The sequence below is a fragment of the Lasioglossum baleicum genome, chromosome 3, assembly GCF_051020765.1.
Source record: "Lasioglossum baleicum chromosome 3, iyLasBale1, whole genome shotgun sequence".
NCBI classification, from domain to species: domain Eukaryota; kingdom Metazoa; phylum Arthropoda; class Insecta; order Hymenoptera; family Halictidae; genus Lasioglossum; species Lasioglossum baleicum.
Window position 1 is genome coordinate 10,040,655 of NC_134931.1, and position 26,006 is coordinate 10,066,660.

General features: G+C 39.3%; 1 protein-coding gene across 1 annotated transcript in view; it reads right to left on the minus strand.

Annotated features, from left to right (window-relative positions):
• Rhogap102a (Rho GTPase activating protein at 102A) overlaps positions 1-26,006 on the minus strand; it is a 52,688-nt gene that overhangs the window by 5,849 nt on the left and 20,833 nt on the right. Inside the window, exons 2-11 of the mRNA XM_076447548.1 lie at positions 21,073-21,229; positions 19,441-19,557; positions 14,782-14,963; positions 7,651-7,866; positions 7,246-7,396; positions 5,979-6,169; positions 4,875-5,101; positions 4,087-4,198; positions 2,217-2,544; positions 748-1,033 (exon numbers count right to left, since the gene is read on the minus strand). Of these exons, the coding sequence (XP_076303663.1) occupies positions 748-1,033; positions 2,217-2,544; positions 4,087-4,198; positions 4,875-5,101; positions 5,979-6,169; positions 7,246-7,396; positions 7,651-7,866; positions 14,782-14,963; positions 19,441-19,557; positions 21,073-21,229 (1,967 nt within the window). The remainder of the gene's footprint in view (positions 1-747; positions 1,034-2,216; positions 2,545-4,086; positions 4,199-4,874; positions 5,102-5,978; positions 6,170-7,245; positions 7,397-7,650; positions 7,867-14,781; positions 14,964-19,440; positions 19,558-21,072; positions 21,230-26,006) is intronic.

Genomic DNA, 26,006 nt, shown 5'->3' on the forward strand with positions numbered 1-26,006 from the left:
ACAAGGTAGATAATGATGTTCTAATTGTTTCACTTTCTCATAAATATTGTTCATTATGTGTTGTTTTTGTAGGCTTTTATACAATAAGCGAATGCTGAAAATCTGGTAAAAATTAAACAGTTGTCTGTAATTAAGTTATTAATTAAATTCACAATGTGTAAAGAACAAAATGGCGATCTTCGAAAAAAAGAAGTAAACCTAAAGGATAATAATTAATTAGACTGCAGATTTTATGCATTTATGACAAAAATGTGTAGTTGCAATTTAAAACAGTGTGGATACATTTAAAAAATTAAACAACATCAATATATTAGATTCAGCTTATGAACATTATTGAAGAATAAAAGAAATTATTACTTAGTTCTTGTTTGTTGCAATTGGTGCAAACGATTTTTATTTTGCATATACATAGATCCACAGTCTAATATATTAAGTGAAGTAAAAGACTGTCTTTCTGAATAGAGAACATATGGTCACTGAATACAGAGAAGACCATGATCTGTCTAATCTTGACCAAAGTAGAAGCAATCTGGACCGACAGATACGAAATGTTTGAAGGCCAGGTGATCTAATTGAATGACCCAATAGCGAACAATTTAGGCGAACGCATAAGGTACGTTGGCCCAGATTCACCCGGGGTTATCGAACCGGCCCGAATGTCAGTCTCGAATACCAGGACTTTGATTCGCCTAATTCCTGGAGCGGAAGACAGTGTGTCCGCATAGTCGAGAGGGCAAGGATTCTCACCTGAGGACTGCGCCACCGATGCTAGTGATACTGGGTGTGTACGGCGCTGCTGAGCTCCTTGAGGACTCTTGATTGTTCGACCTGGCCACCTGGCGGACTTCGCTTGACGTTGTGAAGGAAACCCTCTGAAGGACGGCTTGTTGATCAGGTATGTAGGAAACGGCGGTTACTGCGCTGTCGGGGCTTGCAGGTGGTGAGGATGCCCAGGAAGGTGGAGAACTTGGGGCTTGGTCACCTGATAGGGTTGCTGATGAGCCCACTGCGCTGTCGCTGCCGTGCCTTCCACCTGGGGACAGTGTTCCATAGGTATGAATGGATGTGGACAGAGTCGTCCTTCAGTTTGGAAATGATACTGTTTAATTCTGCGCTTTTTATCCCCACCACTACGATTTATTTTAGAGAGCGAATTGATGTAGACATCTGTCTTTTTTGGAATAATCCTGTTCAGACTACGACATTTTTAATCCCTTGCCAGTAGTTGAATTTTTAAAGACACAGTGTTACGTATAGAGATTATTTATGAATTAACTACAATAAATCCTCTATTGACGCAAAAAGGTGCTACAGGATGGACGCAAAAAAATATCCCCTCCACTGTAGTAATCTGATCTCGGCTCCGGTATATCGGTGTGAACCACTACTAATGCGACGCGGAAAGTAGCAGTCGTCGGCACAGTTCGAAGGCCCGTGCGATTAATTGACGATGAACGTTTCGGGCCAGCAAAAAAAGCGATAACGATAGGCCCACATAAAAAAGTTGTAGAATGCAACTTCTAGTATTTTCTCTGCAATTCCGACCAATTGCCATTTTTGGAAAAATTTCTTTTCACATCCTGTAGTAAACTAATTGCTCTAGCTTCTCAAAATAGTTCAAATCCGTTCATTTCGAAGTCCGAATGTTAGTGGGAGTCACTGTACATATACAGGGTATCCAAAATTCCTTCAACAGCCGGAAATGGGAGGTTCCTGAGATCACTTGAAGCAACATTTTCCTTTGCAAAAATGTTATCCGCGGCTTTGTTTAGGAGTTATTAACGAAAAACACGGACCAATTAGAGCGCGACTTAGACGCGAATTGGCACAGTCGGCTCGGCGCGCCAACTGTTTATTGGCCGACTGTGCCAATTCGCGTCTAAGTCGCGCTCTAATTGGTCCGTGTTTTTCGTTAATAACTCCTAAACAAAGCCGCGGATAACATTTTTGCAAAGGAAAATGTTGCTTCAAGTGATCTCAGGAACCTCCCATTTCCGGCTGTTGAAGGAATTTGGAGACACTCTGTAGAGGTCATTTATGGATTAACTAATTCTTTCTGAATTGATGTAGACAGTCATCGTTCGTTTTTGGAATAATCCTGTTCAGCCTACTACGTTTTTAATTTTTAGGGAGATAGTGTTATTACAGGTTATTTATGGATTAACTATTTCATCAGAAATGACAAGGGTCTGATAGTGACATATGTGGTGAGCTACCTTCGCTGCAACCGGAGATCGATCGCTGCCTCTGTCTCCTAGGAGGGACGATGGGATGCTTCGGTGCTTCCTCGATGTAAGGAATGTCCGGATCGTCGAGGTTCAACGTGAACGCTCCGGACATTGGTATCGTTAGGCTAGCGGTGATTACCATAGGTGAGGATCTTCGTCGAGGATCTGCTGGATCCTCGCTCGATCCGCTGTCTACGCTGTTACTCCTGCCTTCTTCCTTTCTGCGGCTTCCGGGCCTCTTCGATCGCCGCGGCCTTGGACCTATATCTCCACCTATGCCTGCTGTTTGGTGAAGACACTGTTCTCTTGTCCACACCTGCAACATTTTTATCAAATTGCCTTTTCACCTGTTCACCACAATTTTTTCCATCGGAGAAATTGCATCGAATCTTTTCAGACAAATGATGCTACTGTGCTGAATTCTGCGCTGATACTTCCATTTATGCATAACAATTCATATAAAAATACAGCGTAAATTATAGTCGTTGGAAACTGGTCGCATCTTCAATAAGATTGGTTATCGTTTGTTTCGAATCACGCGAGCTCCGCGGCCGCACGCGAGTCAGTATGGGACACGGGAGAGAGAGGTGACGGGATTACCAAAATCATAATAAGGATTCGCGACAATAAAGGCTCTCGTCACCTCTCCCCCCGCCGTTCGAACTTCTTCGGCACAGCTGATTCCCGAACGATCAGTTGCTTTTCAAAACTCGTTCTGCTTGAGCTACTCTCACTGCGCTACTTTACCTTTCAAACGCTAACGATAAAAACCATTGCGCTTCTTTGGCTTTACTATTTTTTATTACGTTATTCTCGTTTTTCTTTTATGATTTTATGGTGTTGAATTGGTGTCGGGTTAGTTTCTAATAAATAAGTTAGACATTAAGTTTTAAATAAAGTGGACATATCTTTTCTATTGTCTCTAAACTCACAGTGCCAGTGACGTTATTTTCACCTCCTTCCACGATCCTGCTATTACTTAACATCGTTTCTCGAAATTTGTTTAAAACAATTATTTTGGGATAATGTTCTTGTTGGTTGTATTTCGGAGAAGTTTTGTTATAGATTTCTGAAATAACCATTTTCTTCTAAAGCAGAAATTTCAGAATAGATTCATAATAAATTGATAAATGTCTCAGCTAATTTAATAACGTCCTCCTTACTTCAAACGTTTTTCACTCGTGTTTAACCTTCACTCTGCGTACATACATATATTCTAATGTTAACTCTGTACTGGAGCTTAATTACACCCCATGCATGAGTTCAGTGCAAAATGTGAAGACAAAACCTTGAGTGTGTAAATATTTGTGAAATTTCATGATGGTAGGTATGAGGAGATTGAAAATTTTAAATGAACACATAAAAATTCGCTAGAAATAAAAATAACAAATTTAATAATTTCTATTTTTTTAATCATGTGTGAAATATTCCAAACATTCCAAGGAGAACGTTGGAAATTTTCCATTGGGCAACTTTTCGTTAGTCTGTGATGCGTTACACTCCTATATGCAGAGTGAAGGTTAAACATTTACTGTTATAATAGCATGTACCATTGCGTTTGGAGGAGTGTGTTCACATGAAAAAACATTAATTAAACTTCTACCATTAAGATAGATGTTCAACATTGTCATTGAGAAAATCTTAACAATTGTTATGCGAGAAGGCCACTCTTCACGGCGAAAATGTGATAGGGAAGGAAAGAAGTATTGCGAATCTCGGCTGATACAGTGCCTCCTTGAGGGAAGACAATATTTTAGGTACGTGGGAGTTTGATGGCCTCGGTCGAACGTCAAACGCGTTAAGATAGGAGGGTCCGACTACGACGCAACGGTATCGCGTATCAATCTCGATCGATTACCTTTCTGGTCGACGCGGTCGTCCCGGCCGTGGTCGTTGTCGACGTCGTCAAGGTCTCCTCCACCGAGAACGTCTCCGCTTCGCTGCACGGGTCTGCTTCGTCTCCGCATTGCCTGCGAGGAAAAACGCACGGAACGTTCTGTCAACTTTTTCCTTCTCTTCGTGAATGTTTTCAACCCTTCTTTCTCTCCTCCTGTCTGCCACCGGGACAGCATTGGATTGAAAAACATAAAACGCGATCGCAGCGGTACACAATGTCGTTCTTCGCTATACAATAATAATACAATTTTTGGTGCAACATTCGTCAAATTAATTTTGACTTCGCGAACTTTGCGAGTTCTCTTTACAGATCAGGTGGGATGAACAGAAAACAATCTAGGCTATCATTGTAACAATTAAATTTTCAGTAGAATGTTTTGCAACGAAACACAGTTCGCATTCATTGAAAAAGGAGTCCTCAATGCAAAGTAGTTTAAATATTCATCGCTAGATTTTTATGCAAAATGAAAGTTTTTTACCTGAATTGCAATTATTTTCTTTCTTAATACGTTTAATAAGTTGAAAATAATATAACAGTATTTTTAAGTTCTTCTAATCGATAATTTCGTAATGAAGAGACACTGCATAAAATCGCAGTAGTGAAGCAAGGTAAATAAACGAAGACGGAAAAGCATGTTATAAAAAATCGGAGCATCGATACTTTCGGTATCGTAATTCCGGGAAGAGCGAATTCGGTGGAAGCAGGTTTGTTCAGGGGAGATAAAAAGAAGATCCTCGTAAATTACTCACTCCTCGGAGCGCCGAGAGAGGGCGAGATCCAATTCAGCTGGGTGGGTGTCCATCATGTGCAGGTAGACTTCATCTAGAAGGGCGGCCGGCACCGTGAACAGCGTCGAAGCATGTTCCAAAAGCGCTCTGACCACATTTATTACGTCTATCCTCTCTTCGGCCCTCTCCGCAGACATCTCTGACCTCTGGCCTGGCTTCACGCAGTGGAGAATATTCGGTGCGAATACCTTCACAAACGACCAACAGCTTGAAACTCTTTATCCACCAGGAACCATTGTTCAAAGTCCATCGTGCACAAATTGAACTTAGAAATCCGTGTACAGTGCTTCTTAAACGAGACATTTCCCAAAATGGATGTAACAATTAAGTTTATAAAATGCATTCTCGTGAACTCTAATAGAAAATCTATTATAAACTTCTTAATATTGGCTGTACTACTAATTGCTACAGATGTAGAAAAATTTCTTACAAAGTTATGAACATTAATTTTCATGTATTGTGGATTTTTGACCGACTTAATACCTGTACGGAGTGTACAAAAAGTAATGGATCGATGGACAGTTGTAAGAGAAACTTGTCGCAAAATTGTTCATTCAAACAAAATTGTTGTTAAAGTTTGTTTTGACATCAACGCCTTCTACTCATCGAGAGGAAAAAAAGTTTGAAAGGAACCACGTGCCGCAAATTGTTATTGAGACATGAGCTGATAGAGTTTTGCAAAATTTTTCCAGCTTATATCTGCATAACTATTTGTTTGCGACACGTGGTTCCTTTCAAACTTTTTCTCTTCTCGACGAGTAGAAGGTGTAGATGTAAAAACAAACTTTAACAACAATCTTTTTGGGATAAGCAATTTTGCGGCAAGTTTTCAGAGGTGTAGATTTACCTCTATGACGAACGACCATTACTTTTCATACACCCTGTACAAAGATTCTGTAACATGTTTGTGGAAGATTGCGTATATGTCTGTGGAAGGTTGATCAAATGTTAGCTAATTGGGCTGGTCGTAAGGTTGCAGTCTGACGATTAATACTTGAGCAAATGTCTCGGATTAATGTGGACGAAGGTGAAGGGCTCCATCGGCTCTGTCGGGTTTGTACTCACTGTGGCTAAATTAGTCGTGTCCATCTTGTTGCCCGGCACCCACTCGCCAGTGTCGTTCTTTTGATCCTCGCTGTTCACCGCCACCACGCTGAGGAAGTTCAAAAGTGCCCAGAGCGTCTCGCGGTTCGGCGTGGGCAGCAACTGAATGAGATGCTGAAGAGCTTCTTGCTGAAGCCGCCTGTTCCGGATCTCTGCAAGAAACAGGATCCTCTGAATGCCGCGGGCCGCTTGTGCGTCAGTCTCCGTATGAAAAACTATAACCGGTCAATTTCCAAAGCTTGGAAAGTCGATGGAACGAGGTCGGCATCAATTTTTTTAGTGATCGATTACGGGAGAAAAGAAAAATATAAAAACTTGATACTGGGAATCACTGGTCATTAGAATGAAATCCCTAAAACAATCTATAAAAAAATGTTAAATCTTGACAATTAAGGAAGCAATTTTATTATAATATGAGTTTCAGATATGGTTTCAGTAATTGTAAAATACGAGGCGGTTCACTTTGAGTGCTCTGATACTTCTAGTCAGAAATAATCAATTGAAAATATAGAAGAGACCTTATTAATGTACTGTGACTTCACACTACCGAATAATTGAGGAATAATTATACGAAAATTGAGAAATTCCTGTAACACGTAGGGTGAGCAAGTGGTAAGTAGAATAAGCTAATGATGCACGGACAGTGATAGAAGATATCTTATCAACGTACTGATGCTGTATATTGATGAATGATCAGTAGACTTATCTTTATGCAAAATAAAAATTGTTTGCATATATTGCAAGCCACAGGAGCCAAATAGAAACATCATACTTTTTAAAATTATTTTATTAAGCTGAGACTGATACACTGATGTGTTTAAATCTTTTTAATACGTCCAGTGCTTTATATTGCGAGTACCCATTTTTGTCATAAATGCATCAAATCCGCAGTCTAATGATCAGTAATTACAGAAAATTGAAAAATCTATGTGATAAGTAGAATAAGCTAGCGATAGGCAGACGTACTAATAGTTACGTCAGTACAAATCAATTATACGTCTTGGTCCGTTTGATCTTAAGATCACCAGCTATGGTATCTGCTACGTAACTTTCCTTTAGCGATTAATCTCTTTAGAATCTCTAGCCCAAAAGTATTAATACATCCTTTATGCGATCACTTTGAATGGCAACGCTAATGAAAGCCTCACAGGTATAATGTTCTTTGATAACCTCTTAGCTTAAGCAGCTTAGATAGGCTGATGATAATCCTCATTCAGGTTGATCTTACTTTGAGTGTGGACGAACGCTTGGTATAGGTCCCTGCATAACAGGGGGTCCGGCAGGTCTCGAAAGTATTCCTTCAATAGTGCTGCTACATCGTGGGGACACTGATCGGGGCCGATTTTTGTTTCTCGACCGCAATCGAAGTCCTCCCGCAACTATAAACACAGAAAATTCTCCTGTACTGTGTTGGTTACAATGAAATAATTCCGAATGCATTAGAAATTACATCTGTGAGACCAGATAGTCTTCCAAAAATGAATAAACAGCTTCAGCTATTTCTTCTACAACAAACTCTTTAAGAGATGAGCTCGTCAGTGTCTTCTAATTAATTCAGATGCATAGAAGAGGTCAGTATTTATATTTGGTTCTGCAATGAACGATACAGCATTTGGAATTAAATATAACCCACCTGTCTGACTCTCTTCTTCGAAGGTGACACCCGGAACACTCCAAGCGTTCGAAGACCCGTGATCTCCAGATGCCTGATGCATTGTCTGACTACTCCGGGTACTGCATCCCATTCCCCTGGAGGCCCTCCCCCGCCGCTATCACTGAGTTCCAGAACGCCGGAATCGCTTCCGGTCAACGCACCCCCTTTCGACGACAGAGACTCGCACGAGCCACCCTGAAACACGCGGTTTCGTCCTATTATTCCTTTTGTACGAGCTGCTTTACTTCGATTAGAATTCGCCTGGACCTTATGTTCCTTCCTAATTAATCTCTTGAGTTGGTTCGTTTCAAAAGAATTCGGTCGTTAACCCCAATTCATACCTCATTCTTCCAACTTATGGTTAGATAACTTAAAAATGGTAAAAAATTGAGGGTGATAGAAAGATAATAATTAGAGTAAGATGAAACAAGATTAAGCTCAAGAGACATATTTCTTTTAATACGTTAAAAATAATATATTAACATTCTTGAATTCTTTTGATCTTTCTAATATTCCAAATTTCATCTACACACGTTCTCGCCATAAGAGCGTAAAATCCGCAGTCTAATTATGATAGACAAATATGAATGAACTTAATGGAAATGTTGCCAGCAAATAAGAAGAATAGAGAAGCAAAAACAGATTGATTGTAATGTATTTCTATTGATTTTTCATGGGTTTAAGAAACAGTGTATCTGTATCAGGAAGCCTCAATAAATAATATCAATCAATCAAGACTCTCTTATTGATAACTTAAATCTGTCTTTGACGACTCCTATTTATATCCAATAGTGGAAGTAATAATTATTTTTAGTTAAATTAATTGATTGTCTCTCAATGTGCATAAACTCATTAACGTCATTAACTCAATGTGCATAAACTTTATAAACGCCCAAAATCCTCGAGCCGCTAATTACGATCATACAACGCAATATTCAACTAATTAGCTGTTATAGTAGTATCGCCTACGTATTTAAAATCGATGGAGCTCGTCCGTCTCGGCTGAAAGTCTTGCAAAATTTCGGTAAGTTAATTAATCCCCCGGTTAAAACGAGCGCTCTCTCATCGTGGTTCTATTCGCGTCCTCGATCCGTGACGTCACCGTCCGATCCGAGAGACGCGTGACGTCGACGGGAGCTGCAAAATTACGTCGTTCATCCCCGAGAGATCGCTTTAAATCGATCAATCCCGCCGGGGCTATTTAAGCGCGTGGCCTTTCATCGCGACACCGGGCAAACGTTCACCGCAAAACTTTATAAATAAAACGCACGTGTCTCCTGATCTAACTTTTGATTGAAAGGCGGATCGATTGGACCTGTAATAATTAAAATATTCACACGTAACTTTCGCCCCCCATCATTTCTATAGTTCAATCTGTCTCTGTATGTAAAATTGATACAACGTTACATTGCTTCTTTGAGTATAACAGTTGAAAGTCGACATGGCACTTAACTCTTTTCATTCGAAGCTATTTCGGTTCCTAAATACGGACGTTCATCAGATGTGTCGGTATCCTTGAATTCTTTTAGACTTCCTACCATTGTACATTTTACCCACTTGTACCACACGTGAACGGCTAACAATTTATTAAACGCAAAGATGCTTAGTAATGTAGAAGTTCTTTTGAATCATAGTATAATTTTTAGTGCCTCAGAGGAGATAGTCGAGCGCAAAGTGCTAACGTGGAGAATATTTTATCAATAAATTCAGGTGGATGGGCAATCAGTAAATTTCATTATTTACGTGTGTAGAGAATTGAAAATTGTCTGCCGAATCTCACAGACTTGGGAATAAATTAAATAGTGGAGCGCGGAATTTCTTGTCCGACCATTGCGCTCTGATTCTACTTGCACTACCACAACCCGCAAGTGAAACGAATCAGCTTTTGAAGCGGATATTTTGAAAAACAGGGGCCTCTATGTAGGTCCGACACTATAAATTTTCGAATTATGTTTTTAATGTTACTATTTTCTCTTTGAGGGAAATTTATGTTTTCATTTTTGTGCACGTCTGACATTATGAAATAATCTTTCGCTTGGATCTTACGGTGGTTGTGTTTGAGAAATTGATGTTTTAATGGAAATTTGTAACAGTAACAAGGGAGATGGGTTGTATCAGAGTAGAGAGCGCCCGGGACGTCACTTTAAATCATTCGAACAATCCCTCGGCTCGCCACCCACTGACTTACACAAAACGTTCGACTTCACCACCGATCGGTTTCCCGGAAGTCGAGGGTGGCATTGTCGTGGCGGACGTCACAATAAATCGACGCTGCATCCACAGAGCGTGAATCACTCGTCTCCATTACACCAGCGAAGTTCTATTTCTAGGGGAAAGTTGATGAAAATTCACGAGTCCAACGTTTCCACGCTTAGCAAATTTCTCGAATAGTTTTAGCTCGATCGATTTTCTAAAAGCGATTTGTGGTGGTACAGGTGATTTTACAGTGATCTAAAAAATGTTATTGCATGTTTAGAATATGATGAAATTGAGATAGTAAATCGTTGGACTGAATATAGTAGAAGGAATGCTCGCTTCGAATAGCTTCTCCACGTGTTTGACCAAATTACTCTAGAATCGGGCTATAAACTGGAAAATCAATAATCAACAGTGTAAACGTAGAGAGAGAAGTTAGATTGAATCGTGTAAATCAAGAGTCACAAGTCGAATCTTCAATTTTCTTAAAATAACGCAGGAACGTGATCAAAGTTCTCGGCATGGAAGAGCACGATGTAAAAAAGAATAAAAGTGTTACGCGGCCAGGTGGCGCCGGTGCCTCTGAAACCAAAACATTTACTTCCGGTCGCGAAAGAGATTGCTCTCAGAAAAATAGAGTTGAAAAATGGTAAAAATAGAGGAACGCCGGGGTAATTTAGTGATCGTCCCTATATCATTTTTATAGCGATAGTTTCGTAACTCATGGGGGAAACTTGTATTTTTGAGCTCCTCAATTCGCAGCCTACAACTACACGATAGCAGATTCAAAGATTCGAGGATGTGAGATCGTAGATTCACATATTCAGAATTTCACGATTACAAAAATTCGAAGGTTTAAAGATTCAATGATTCAACAACTCAAAGACTCGAAGACTGGAAGACTCAGTGATTCAATGACACAACGATTCCAGAAGTTAAAGATTCAGGGATTGAAGGATTTTAATGAAGATGGAAGGTTGAATATTTCAAAGAGTGAAAGCACCAAAGATTTCTAGATTTATAGTCTCCACGGTTTGAAGTTGCTACGCACAGGTAGATCGTCGTAGAATCATTTATCCTCATTTTCCTGATTATTTGGAGGGTGCAGTGAACGTGACGTCAGGGTCGCCCATTGGCATTTAATTGGCGAGTACCGTTAGTTAAATCCGGTAAGAGGATTTGGCAAAGAGGCGTGTTCTCGAACGCGGTGCGCGACGAAATATAGAATAAACGGCTGTTCGCCGGCGTATCGTTCTGACGTATCCGTCAAAAAATAACCACTTGCGGCTCAGCTGGCCGACGAGGGACGTGTCGAGTCTTGCGCGCAAGTGGCCATCGATAAACGCCCTCGCCCTCGCCATCACCGTGCAATCCGCTATCCGACTATCCGCGGACACTATGACGCAACCGATGACGTCGTTTATGATCGCATTCATGATCACGACCGGTGTCCGTCATGCGACGCTCATTGCAACTCGGTTTCTCGCGGTTTCGCACGCTGGGTCAACGCCTGTCTTCTTCCATTCCTGAATTTTCGATCGAGTTTGATTAGATCAGGATCAGGAAGCCTTTGAATTTTTCATCTTTTTTCGTCAGATCTTCTTCAATTGTTTACGCAGGACAGGATTATAGTGATTGAATTGTGAGTTTACTTTGAAACAATAAATTATTGATTTACGAAGCAAATCGTTGTGGTGATTAAAACATTACATTATTATATTAAGTTAGACTCGTGATGATGATTTCAAACAAAGTCAAGTAAATATGACTATTATTCCTTTCTCTTGAATCGAAGCCAAATTGTGTTCTCCTTTCACCAATATTTAAGCACAAATATAGACACATGATAAAAATAATTGTTCTATTTCTTCGTAGAAATGCATAGAGATCAAGAAGTTCTAATCATTGTAACCGCGAGGAACAATACGTAAAGTCAGTTTTAAAAGACGCTAGGTCGATAGATAAAGTCTTGATAAAGCTATTATTATAATTGTTTTATAGTTGAGCAAATAAATCTACACAGTATAAGCCACAGTGTCCAATAAACGTTTATGAAATCATCTCGTACCTGCAATTTGTTTCCCGAGAATCATGTTGTGCTTTCTAGTACGTGTCCGACCAATAATTTGTCAACGAAATTTCCTATATACGTGGCGCTATTCATTTTCCCGGGCAATCGAGAACCTGACAGACAGAATTTACAGAGGAACCGTACACCACACATAAAAATACAAAACCACCATTACAATCCGGCCGTCTCTCGCGTCACCGCTATGCTTAGCGTATTTCATCTAAAAAAAAGCATAGCCGCGCGACTATTCGTGTAATGCATCTATTCTCGTCGTGGCCATATTTCTGAACAGCCGAACGAACGGACGGTGAAAATTTCGATCGGGACATGTCGAGAGAGCGTTTCGCGCGCAGATTAGTTAACGTCAATCTAAAACAGGTGACTCGGATTTCCAGGGGCGGCGTGGGCGGTCTTCTCCTCTCCTCTCCTCTATCATTTCATCTCTCTCCTCTTCTTTGCGAGTAACGAGCGCCGAATTAAATCTGCGATTGTAAATCGCTCGTGGCGATTATTCTACATTTTTTATCGCACGTAATTCCTGCGAGGGATCCGTTTCGAAAGGACGACGGTCCAGCTGCCAAAATAAACCTTCTCTGCCACTCTGTTGATCGTGAATTAATTTACTGCTCCGACGCTTTTAGTGCCATCGTAATTATTTTTGAAGGAAATGTTTGTAGATGGATGAATAAAGTAATGTTCCTTATTCCATGGATTTCTTTTCGAGAATATCGTTGTTGATAATCGATGAACGTATTGATGATTGTAAACGGCACTTGAGTCGAGTGTCTGACCATTCCTGACTGTTTCTACTTGTAGAAATGATTAGAAAGCTCGTGAGCGGTATGGAGTCATTCATCTTTATTTAAATTGGTCTGATGTAAGCTCTATCACTCTATCAAGCTATTCTTTATTAATATTAGTATGTTCCGTCTGTTGCATTTCTGTTTCTTATTTGGTTGACCACATTGTACACGAGCATAAATTACAACAGCAAATAATAGGGAAAAGATGAAAATAATATTGTATGCAAAAGCAAAGAATCTAGAAGAATCTAGAATCTAGTTTTTTATCGTCGATGTTTATGTTTTCATTTGTGTCTCGCTTTCTATTCGTATGTTATTTATAGGAAAATTGAATAGATGAAATTCAAAATTGTTGGAAAAATGTCAATATATGATTTCTCCTCTATTAAAATCATTAAGGGAAGATATATCATGCAATTTGTTTTCCCTTTCTTGCAATCGGTGCAGGCAATTTTTATTTCGCATAAAGATCCGCAGTCTATTGATACACATTGAAGAACCAGTATCTAACAATATTTATTGTAATTTAGAGCAAGTGAGATGAAGGAGGTTTACGTATGATGTTCATTGTTTATGTTCGTCCCATCAAGCACGCATCTATACTACTTAACTGCTGTGTTTCAGTAGTACCAGCCTACGTATAAGGCGATCAAACGGGCAATATTACAACATAAGGATTTTAATGTATATGTTACGGTAAGTGTGATTAATCCGGTGATTATGTATAATAACCGGTTATTATGCATGATCACCAGTGGTGATTATATATAATGAACGGCAAACTTGGTAGTGTCTCAGCTGAAGGAGGCCACCTAACTATCTCCTTTATTTTTAATGGCACAAAAGATATTTGTGCCATAATTTAAATGGTATCGAAGGAGGAATATCATAGAAGAACAATTTCTTTTGTCCGGTCATTTTTTCATAGTCTTTTAAAGGTCATCGTTATTTTTTCATCGAGAGAACTTATTTTTTTTATTCCATCTTATAGCGGCTGAAAAAATATATTTGGATATGCTTAAGTCATTAACAAGATGGAATAAAAAAAAATGACCTTGAGATGACCTTGAAAAAACTATGAAAAAATAACCGGACAAATAAAAATTGTTCTTCTATGATCCTCCTTCGATACCATTTAAGTTATATTTGGGTGGCCTCCTTCACCTGAGACACCCTGTATATAATAACCGGTTATTATGCATAATCACCGGATTAATCACATTTACCGTAACATATATACTGAATAGACTACGGATTTTATGCATCCATGACAACAATGAGTAGACCTAATGTAAATACAGAGGTTTCGAGAATCTCGAGAATCTCGAGAATTTCGAGATTCTCTAAAGAATCGGGATTATACAAAATTCTTTTCATTGGAAGAATGTTGTCCGCATCACGAATTCTTTTCAAGAGTCTCATATGTCATATTCTCGAGATTTTCGGGAAACCCGATTCCTTCGGGAATATCGAAGTTTTCCGGAACCCGGCCAGACCCGACTCAACCTCCACGCGACTTATACCGACCATCGGGTTCTCGCATACCCCTAGTAAAACAGTAAAAATATTTAAAAAATTTAAAGATATTGTTGTATTATATTTCCTACAAATTTAAATTATTAAGAAATGTAATCTATGAAGCTCCTGCAGCTTGAAATTAATGGAGACAATTTTTATTTTGCATAAAAATCCGCAGTGCAATAATAGACATGATTGAAAGGAATATATTAATATTTCTCAGTTGCATATTTCATAAAAACGTAAAAAACTCATTGATCCCTGTACTTCTTTTCACATTCAAACATACATATAGCTCAGCCGAAAACCACAGTACAATACAAAAATCTCGTCAACTCTTCACCATCCCTGCTGAATGTATCCGAATGGTTACAACTGAGACGTTTAGTTTTTCGATAATCGAGAAGTCGGAAGAAAATTCGTCGTGCGTCATGCCCATCGTTTACCGTCCTAATAAACTCATGGCTCCGTTTTGCCTTGTTCATCAAGTTGTCTGACATACGTGAGGAGCAATCTACTTACCTCATCGGTCTTGGCTGCCACGGTGGGCTCGATGAGGCTCGTGAAACTTGTCCTGCTCCCGTGTCTGCTGCTCCTCGACAGGCAGCCGATGTCGGCGACCTCGCCAGCTGCGATTCTAGCGATCCTATCGTTCTCCAAACACTGTGACAGCGGTATGCCAAATACCAGGCCTCCCGTTGAATCTGAAATGCAGATCCGAAGAATTTCATCGGTGACCCGTCTTTTACACGGAACGACAATTTCCCTTCACTCAAGTACACAAAGATTCTAGCCTAATACTTCACCCGGTCTTGCTTTACACTTTAAACGAACAAATTCTGTTCGAAATGGAAAGTCGGAATTTAAAGAAATACATTTTATGGTGCAGACATTCGAGACATCACACGTTTCGTAATATGTAAACATGGGAAATGCTCGACGCTTTAAATCAACAAATTATGTTCTATTCATAATGTCACGGTTTAAATAAATACTTGTTTTTATAGTATTTAAGAATCGAAAGTGGGTGAATTTTCTGGGAAACGTATGAATGATGTTCTAAATTAATTTCAAAACCATCTTAAACATCTCAAAAAGATAAAGACAAATGGATACAGATAAAATGCAATGCCTAGCCTGGCTCTAGAGATTTGCACATAATTTCAATTTCATAGAGTAAGTAAATATATGAACCAAAAAAATAGGAGAATCTTGATCCTGAGATGAAGAGTTTCGAGACAATTTCGATTTGGTAAAACTAATGTGAGAGATATGCGAAAACGTACTTTCCATTTAAGTTTCATCAAAATTGACTTGTGCATTATGAATGTATTCCCTCGACAGTCCAAATTTCTCAACCCACAGTCCAACGCACTTGAACACCAGAGGACTCATCGAATGCAAAATGAATTCAGAACGTAATTCGCTGGAATTATACGTTTGCAACGTGTTGTGCAAGAGGTTCTAACTGTCCCAACTCGCATGACAGCGCATCTCTCGGTGAAGTCAAGTGAGCAGCGCGGAAAATGTGTTCCGCTCGGGAAAGACACGTGTGCGTGACTCGCGTGGCACGAACGTGGTCTAAAAAGAGGACGTCATTTAAGTGACGTCCCCTCGTGTGATCGAACATGTCAGAGTTTCGCGTAGCCGATGCTCCCTCTCTCTCTCTCTTTCTCTTCCTCTCTGGCTACGTAATCGGGCCGTCACGAAGCCAAGCTAAAAACCGAAAGGCAACAAACTCTATCTCTATACTGGTCCGATTATAGACCACAATCTGGGCCATCCCAGCCTCTCCAAACGAGCTCTCTCTGATCGTGGAACGTTAGCCACTCTCAGGAGGCGACAATGGATCCGGAGAGCCAGCCTTTTCCTGGAACTCCCGGTTACATCGACACTTTTCCTCATCTGCCCCATTTGTCATTTTTCTTTTACTCACTCTGTCTAAAAATTGTCAATCCTCCCCTCAAAATCTTTACGCAATTCTTTAGACTTCAGTTGTATGTATTTAGTTTAGCATTCAATATTTACCCCCATCTCTGTCTCATTTTCTCCCCCACTCACTCTGCCTATAAATGGCCAATTTTCCCCAGAATCTGCACGTAAAATAGTGTAGACTTCAGCTGTACGTCAATATCCAATATTATTATATTTTTCCTCATCTGCCCCATTTGTGGGAATAAATTCCAGTAAATATTTTGATCAGCTGTATTTGATCAAACATCGAGACAATAAGTTCACAGGGACTTCAACAAAAAGGATCAACGCGTTTCCACGAAAGTGTACAAAGAAGGGCCACCAGAATGGCCTTACACCGGCCAAACGAGATTTGGCAAACGACGAGCGTGGCGCGGGAAATTGTTTCATCGGATTTTCTCGAGTCTTCTTTGATGCACGCTCGCGCGCGCCACTGCGGAAACGTAAACTTCTTAGGAAACGAAAGAGACTCGATCAAGAATTCCTGGCACTGTAGTCATCGTCATCTGCTACTTTGTCGCGAACACTCGCGAACACAGGAAATTTACCGGATGGAGGAAACACGTCGATTCTCAGCGAATATATGAATGACCGTGCGCTATTTCGAACAAACGACTCCCTAAATTCGTCCCCTCCCCGACAACATTCTCCCTCGTTCCTCTCTTGTTCCGTTCAATTTTTATATAATATATCACGATGATATTAAAATGATGGCAATTTCTGTTGTGCGTAGTTCGTAATTATTAAAATGTGTTGATTTTCAGGATTATAGCGTGTGTGTGTTCCTTGGGTTACATCTAAAGTGAAATTATTAAAAAGAACGTATACGTGAATGCCTGAAAAATAATTTTCTAGGAGAAAGAGAAGTCTGGCCCACACGTTTTTAGATCATAAGAGTTAAATAACTGTCATAGACGTATGATTTAAATTTGATTTAAATCACAGTTCAACCCAACAAAGTATAATTTTAAAATATAAAAGTATAAAACGCAGCATATTTTCTCTTTTCTATTATTTTGGACATTCTAGAACTTCGTTAATTGGTCTACTGTTTAAAATCTTGTCTACCCATTTTTATCACAAATACACAAAATCCGCGGTCTAATTACAAGTAGCCGAAGAGTAAGAGTAACTCTCTTTTTCGGTATCAAAGGTCTGATAAACAAATGGACGCACAGCAGTGAGGGAACGTAAGCGCAGCAAAGAAATGCGCGTAGCTTCCTTGAGAAACGCGAGAAGGGTTTCCGGGGCGATGCAATAAAATGGAAATGCCTGGTCCAGTTTCATCGCGATCAATCGCGTTACAGGCGGCTTTACGGCTCGCTGTAAACGGGACGGACCCGAAAACCGTGTGATTTACGGCGGGACAAAGCCAGTGGAGTGTTTCGCCGCGTTTCAAACGGCTGGTCACGGGCACAAAACGATTTTAATGGGAACCGCGTCGAAACCGGTTCGAGGGGTTGCGTAAAACGGTTTTAAACAGGATGAAGAGGATGAAGGGGGTTGGTTCCGTGTTGGTAACCCTGTGATGTGCTTGTTCCGGATCCCGTTTGACGTCCGGTGGTCCCCGTGGTCCTCGTACCCACAAGTTACCGCAAATAAACTCGGTATATGCGGAAATATGCATCGCCACCGAGCACCCCGTTGCTAATTTTAACCCGTGAAATTGTGTCTCATACCAGGCTGCACGATCCCGTTCCTGCTGGGAATTGACTGTGCTTGTACATGACGGATTGGTGCATTTTTTGATGTGTCACTTGCGTCTGCACCGTGGGGAATACTACCCTAAATGGCAAGATAGTCAAAGATTCCGTTTTTGCAATACTCAGGATCGTGTGGCCTCGAGAAGTTGAGAGATGGGGTTCAAGGACATTTGAGAATCACGTGCGATGGTTTTGGTCTCTTAGATACTCTTTGGTAACCCAAAGAATGTTAGAATCTTTTGAGAAGATGACGCGGTTATAGAGGACTTTTAATGAAAGTGTAAGGCAACCTCTTCCTCCTTCTATTTTATTGATCTTTAAAGGTGGGAACATCCCTTGAAGGTTTGTACTTGCCATTTTCGTATTGCGTACATTGGCGAAACTGTTGAGAGGATGTAGAAAAATTATTACAATAACAATGGAATCATTATTAAAAGTTCACAGGGTCCCAGAAATTTGATATACTCATTTTTGAACGGTCAATAATATGAAAAATATTATGTATTCTAGTATAAGTAGTAGTTAATCGGTATTTAATAATCAAAGTCCGCATTGTGAAAAGGTTGCTTCGGATTGATGGACTTGTCGGTGTGCATAAAGTGTGCAAATTAAAATTACAGATTAAAGTGGTCTTGAATAGAAAAGCCGGGATAAGATTAGGATCGTCTGGTCGTGTGAAGTAGGAAGTCTTTGCTCTCGCTTTACGCAATTGTTCAGCGAGGGAATTAGAAACGAGGAAGAGAGAATCCGAGCAACACCAAAATTTGTCCCAACGATAATATTTGTGTTTCTTACAGCGTCGACCAAATCGAAATACATACGTGTGCACGCGGGCATGTCGTAAACACATAAAATGATAGAGTAGCCTCCTAGCACACTTCAGCAAACAGAATCGCACCTGAAAATAGCTGGGCTAGTTATTCTCCAAACAAATAATCGAATCATAAATCTGCGATCGGTAACTGTGCTGCTTTCCGCGCATTAAACTACGCACTTAATTCACCGCATTTAATTATTTATTCTCTATAAAGTGAATTTCTATTGCGGCCCCCCGATTGGAATTCGCAAAGAGATGGCGAAAGTTTATTGCACGTTTGTTGTTGTCCGCTTCAGACTTTTAAGAAATTTTCGAGACTTTTTTACGCTTTCAAGAGTTTAAAGTCTTTTAAGATGCTTTCAAGATTCTCAAGGTTATCAAAACATTCAAGATTTGTAAGGCTTTCAAGACTTGCAAGGTTTGCAAGGGCCTCAACATTCACGTAGGTCCTTTGAAGTCTTTTCAAGATGTTTAAAACTTTCAAATTGTCCTGGCGTACAAGACTTTCAGGACTTTTTTAACTTCATAATACCTGACGGAACCTTTCAAAACCTTTCACAACCTCCGAACTTTTCCTCTTTTTTTCACATCGATCGATTATTTTGTCTAGAGTATCAACAGGAAAATGACATTCTATATTTCGCTGCCCTTTAACGAAATTAACAAGTGTTTACACCTGTCACTCACCTTTCTCCTTATCATCCTTCCCCTTGTTGTCGAAGAAACCTGTTGTGAGAGCTTTCCTCTTCAGCAAAGGTGCTCTCCTCTTCGGCTTTGTAGTAATAGGGGTACCGCTCAGAGATTCTATAAACAAAACACCAATACAAAACGAATTAACACCTCTCGTGTGTTACCGCACCGATTAAATGTCAATTATTCTTTCAATCGACAGCTATCCATTCGAAGAACCGCATTAATAGAATCACGTTCCAATAAGAAATCTTTGTGCTCTCTTTTCTACATTGTGGTTTCATTGATTCACTTCCGCTTTGATACGGAAGTGGAACAAAGGAACGCAGAACGCGCCGGGGAAATGGGACTCGATGAAACGCGATACCGTTCTTGATTGTTGAATAACGTTGACGATCGAAAATGAAGGGAAACTGAATTTACGTAGGCTGTTGCGAAATCAGTTTTGCTATACTTGCATCGAACTGAGAATTTATAATCAAAAATCGGTGCATTTTACTATTTTTACGGATACAACCCATTGAGAGATAATTGGTAACCCTTTGCACTGGAATGGAAATTTTGAAGTTCCATTAAAAATTACGAATTTAACCCGTAGTTGTCGAGGTAATTGCTGTACCATTATTCACAATATTGTTTACATTATTAAATATGTTGGTATCTATAATCAATTACTACGTATTTAAGTATTGCATGAGGTATTATATCAATTTCATATCCATAAAATGAAAAAAAATCACATACAAAGGAATTACTCTTGGTCGGAAGAAATGTTTAATTTTCAAGTTAAAATAGCTCCGACTGCAAAGGATCAAGTAATTGGACCAATTTTTACACCAACAAATTTATGTGTATTTTAAACGCTACCTTGCTAAAAATGTAATCTTCTGTTCATCCATAGAATAAACTTTTTTTCGAGTATATTTTTCTACTAGTTGAACAATTGGACATTTTCCTTATGAAATAATTTTAAGGATCGAAGAATTAAATATCCGAATTGAAGGAAAAGATGTCTGTAATATCATAAAAATTTGTTCTTCATATTATTTCGAAGTAAGAATTTATTCACTAGCTTAGCAGTGATATTCATCTGTAAAAGGTTAAGTGCAGTACAAGTGGACGCACTTAATTTGATTCGCATAATGAAAAAGGTCACGTGTAGTGGAAATATTCCAGGAGTCAGAGATGAATCGTCGAGATTCTTGAGTTAACATAATTTCGAGTGCACAGGGTCACGAATTTTCTTTAATACATCGAGGATGAAAAATACGTTTAGGATTTGCAATACACAAGGGGGTTGAAAGAGGAGCCGTAGAATACGTATTTAAATCAGTTGCCTCATTTTCGTGGAATTTTTAGTTACAACTTTGAACACTAAACCTACCATCACCGGTCAAAATGACCGGTTCCAGATTTTTTATTTTACGACTATTGATATAATAAAAATAATTTCAGAAGAAACGATTGCATAGATATCTTTAGTGGAGCATATATTACAATAGGAGCTGCACAAAGTCTAAATAAAATCAATCTGGTCAATTTTATAAGGGAACATGTACCAGTTACTTTTAAGGCTCGGTAGGTTTAGTGTTAAAGTATTTAAGCAATAAACACGTTGAAAGAGCTCACCACTGGGCGGCCTGATGTGAACTCCCAAATTCAGGGCCTGAAGTTTCGCGACTGCAACCTTGCACAGTACCTTCCTCTCGACTTCTGATAGCGATCGCAATGGTGTATTCTGCAAGGTAACTCGTCGCCCATTGGTCCCCGCCCAAGTGCACTTTCCCTGAAACATAATATGTTCTGAGAACTTTCTCTCGTTGCAACGATCCCGCATTATGCGTCAAAAATTAATTATTACGCGATAAGTAGTGGTATGGACATTCATACATATATGGTGCAAAAAGGGTCATTAAAATGGCATAATATACGTATTACTAGACAGCGGATCTTTATGCAAAAAATGTTTTATCTGAATTATAACAAACCGGAGTGAAATAGAAATTGATTTTCTTTGTCAACATGGATAAAAGGTTGAAAATAACATAACAGAATTTTAAAATTCTTGTAATGTTCTCACTGTTTTAAATTACACCTACTCATTTTTGTTATAAAATGCATAAAGATCCGCTGTCTACATATTACTTTCAAAATGAATCACCTATATTTTCATAGTGTAGCAGATCTTAAATATTTTTTTCCTCTTAAAAAATTATTTTTTAATTTGCTGTTCTATTTCAATTATATGTTAATTTAGAAACTCGTATAATAAATGTGCTCTACGCTGACATTAAATAAAGATACATTTATAATACCCATCAACAACGAGTATGATTTGATGATAAATAATTCTGACATTAAATCAAGACATGTTTCCAACAGCCCTCACCAAGCTTCGCCAAGTAAATATCGTATTTTATTTTATTGTATTTCATCTCCGGTTTTGTTGTTCCCTGTTGTTAATGAACAAACGATTCCGGGAAGTTCGCCCGTTGTTTCTCACTCTTCTGCGCAATTACTGACACGAGCTGCCTGGCTCGAGATAAATGTGTGACTCCCAATAAGTTATCCTTCGCCGTCTACTTTCCTCGTTCGAAACTCAATTACAAGAAAATTGGTTCAGTAGAAAAATTAATCGTGCATTTCAAAGCGCTGTAGAATTTATTCGCGGTGAAGGTTTCAAGGTGTTTCGAATTTCGGAGTTCGATTTCGACGGATGTAGTTGCGAGGCATTGTTGTAAATCGTTTCGTTTGTTCGATCTGGAAATCGTTGAAAGTGTGGAGAACGAGAAATGAGCTCATTAAACTCGTAAGCGTGCGAACTATTATAACGGATGCACGAAAGCAAGCAACGTTAAGACCACGGTGAAGGTAGGATTTAATTAAAACTTTTCTAAGCGGAAAGTTTTAATTACGATTCGGTTACGCGGTTTGTTATAAACGTTGTCAAACGCGTGCGACAATATTACATCGTAAAAATTAATTATTTCGTCGAACGAACAATCGGGTTGCTGCCGATTCTTTCATATCGTTGCAAACAATATTTCATTGGAGTGATAGGTGGTATCGGGATGAATAAAGTTTTCGATCTAATGAGAGGCCGACACGAAATTGAAATTTCTGGTTATTTCTAGCTGTCTCAATTAGCAGACAGCAAGAAATAACTGGGACTATGTACGTACCGTTATATTTTCACGTACGTCCACGGGAATTTTGTTTACCAACTTCCTGTCGTTCTCGTCAGCTAAATTCTGCGACAGGAGACCGCTGGGGAAAGCGGCTTTTTTTACCGCGTAACAAACGGTTTACGCTCGTCTGTTGAATATTGTTGGACGTACTAGGAGTTACAACAATGATGAAGTTACAGCAGAAGCGATTGTCTCGAAATTGTGACGTGGAGGAATTTGAGATGAGGACAGAGGCGAACGACGAGTGATGCTCCAGACATGGCAAAATCATATATTCCACAGCAATATATATCTAAAGAAAGGCGCAGTACTACAATCGACTACAATATTTGTAACAAATTAATCAATTTTAATAATATATTTATAACGAAATCAATAATAACAACTCTGAAACTTCAAAAACAACAAAATGAAATTCAGCAATATACATTTTTGAACAAGTGTAATTGAAGTGAACAAGTATCTTGAATGAAAGATCAAGGATTTAAATGAAATTATGCTAGATGAACATTTTCTAATCCAGATAGTGTCCGAAGAAATGGAAATTGTTAGACGGAAATTACTGGAATATTCGTAAATACTGTTGTTTGTCAGGATCGTTCGGATTTTGTTTTCGCCCTCGACCGAGCGTCCCCGGCAAATTCGCTGCTTCTGATGTAATGAATTGGCTCCCCGTCAATTTCAAATTCAAATATTATCGAGCGGCATCCTTGTTCGGGGACAACGATGTCCAATAATTTACGATCGTGATTCCCGTTTAACCGTTTCAAGAACAACGCGCTGAGCCCGGCTAATTTATCGCGATCGCTTCCTGGATTCAGTATATTCGCCGAATACCGAGGCTTCAACCCTCTTCAGAAATGGAAATTGCTCAGTTGACATCTTTCTTACAATAACTCAATTTGCTATCAATTATTACACAAGATATTAGAAAATTGAATGGACAAGTGTCAATGACAAAAATGTAACACAAAACAATGGTAAAAATGGCTGAAAATTATTACAGAATTTTTAGACTCAAGGACCAAGTCATAGAACAATGTTTCGACAACATGAAATTAATTAAGTAAATTTAACAGAAAACTAACTATACAGGTTGTTCCAGAATTGCATAGATACGTTTGAAGAATGTAATAATTACAAAACGAATGAAATTAAAGCAAAGAGATGGAACATTATTTAATACGAAGCATGAATTTTTTTCTACAATTTTGCAGAGCGAAGATTGCTTTCTAAAATAAGTGCACTGGAGGACCAATGGGGATTATGTCGTACGCCTATGTAGAAAAATTAGAACACGGGTAACTAATATAGCAACTGCACTCAAACCCAATATTACTATCGTAAGCTATTTCGTCTTACTCTTGATTGCGTCAAGATGTTAGTTGCATTGTGCAGGTGTCATTGACAGATCGAATTCGTAATCGCTAGACTGTCAGAAACTGTATACAACCGAGTAATGGATCCCAAATGTCGAATCGGTTTATTTCTAATGGTCTTCGTCTTCGAGTATATTTTTGTGTTCCCTTCTCCCATCGTAGGACAACAAACTGTGCAAGAAAGTAACACGGATCATAAGATCAGAGCTCATCCTCCTGTTCTGATAAGAGTCTGAACATTTTCCAATTATTTTCTTCATCCAGCAAATCCTCTTTCAAGACATAGAATAGCCAGAATAGAGCTTTCAACGATTCATTAAGACTTGTGTGTGTTTTAAGATGTACAACAATAACGAATTTAGTTTCTCAAGAACATGACACAACAACTAAGAATTGCAACCACTCCGTATTAATCGCATGTGTCCCACTCTAAACGTCACAAAATGGTAAAAAGTCCTTTTCCAGGATCTCGAGCTGCTAGAATAGAACTTCCAACAATTGATCAAGACCCGTATTAAGATGTCTGTACCACAACAACGAATTTAGACTCTCGAGAACATGACACAACAACTAAGAATTGCAACCACCCTGTGCTATTCGCAAGTGTCCCATTCTGAGTGTTACAAAATGGTAAGTAGTCTTTCTCCAGGACCTGTGGCTCCCAGAACAGAAATGTTAGCATATTCACGAGACTGTTAGTCAAGTTTATGCAACATCATCCAATTTGTAGGCCAAGAAGACGACAGTGGGACTAGGGTTTAGGGGATTTCCGACCACCGCACCGGTGCGCGCACCTAACTGCACAGCGACTGTTAGTCGAAGACTCCGGGTGTGTGTCGGTGCACGTAGTAGTGGTAGCGCAGGGGTTAAGTATAGTTTATACACACCACCGTTGGCTGACTATTTCTGGCGGCGCGGCGCCAGCGAAATTCCGAGGCCCTAAATTGGTTATCGCGCTTACCACTTAACGAGATCGCCACCGGCAAGGTCGAGCCTCTTCTTCTTATTCTCGGTTCTTATTCTTCTTCGTTTTCTCTTTCACATCACGCCGCGGTATACTCGGTCACACGGGCCAGATATTAAACGATGGCTTCGCGAACGGGGTGGGTAGCAAAGAGAGGAGAAAGGGGAGGTGGAAAGAAAAATAGACCGACTGTCGAACCGATGAGATAGATCCACGAAGAAGCCGAGAAGGCGAAGAGGCGAGCGGATCGGGAGCCGAGAGGCTGCACACGACGCCCCGAGGAAACAAGAAGAAGAAAACCGAAAAGGTGTCATGGCTTGGATATTTCAAAGAGATTGCGTGACGTTTGGATTACCGATTTAGATCGAATATTGTGTATAGCCGATGTGCACCGTGTACAACGTACGTCAACACTCGCCGATGCTGAGCCACCAGAGCAACTGTGTTTTCGAGACGTTTCTTGCGGATTTGCGGAAATTGGAGACGAACATTTTCTCAACACACGCGTGAACATTTTTTTGCTGGGTCATTGTTATACCGTTCACTTATCTGTAGTTAATTCTGCGTCGTTCTGAAGATGATTAATTTTATATTAGGCTCGGTAGCAGAATCAAATTATAGCCATTTTCCGTGTCCCCCATCACATGCCAAGATTTGGTGTCAAGCAGTGTTGGGCAATATTTAAATTCATAATTAGTTCAATAAAAATTTAAATAATAAGTTATTTGTTATTTGGATATTCAAATAAAAAGCAAAAATAATTATTTATTATTTGAGCAAGTCTAAATAAATTATATAAAATGAAGTTAATTGTTATTTACAAATACAATTTCGGTTATTATTTGTCATTACAAATTGTATTTTTATCTATTAATAATACGGTATTTTTACTTATTATTCGTAGTCATTAAACAAATTTTCTTTCCAACTGTCTTCAGCAACGATACTAATATTAACGTATCGTCTGTTGTGCATTGTTTGAGAAGCTTTAGAGCTTGTTCGGTTGAGACGATTTATGCGCGATTCAAGTAG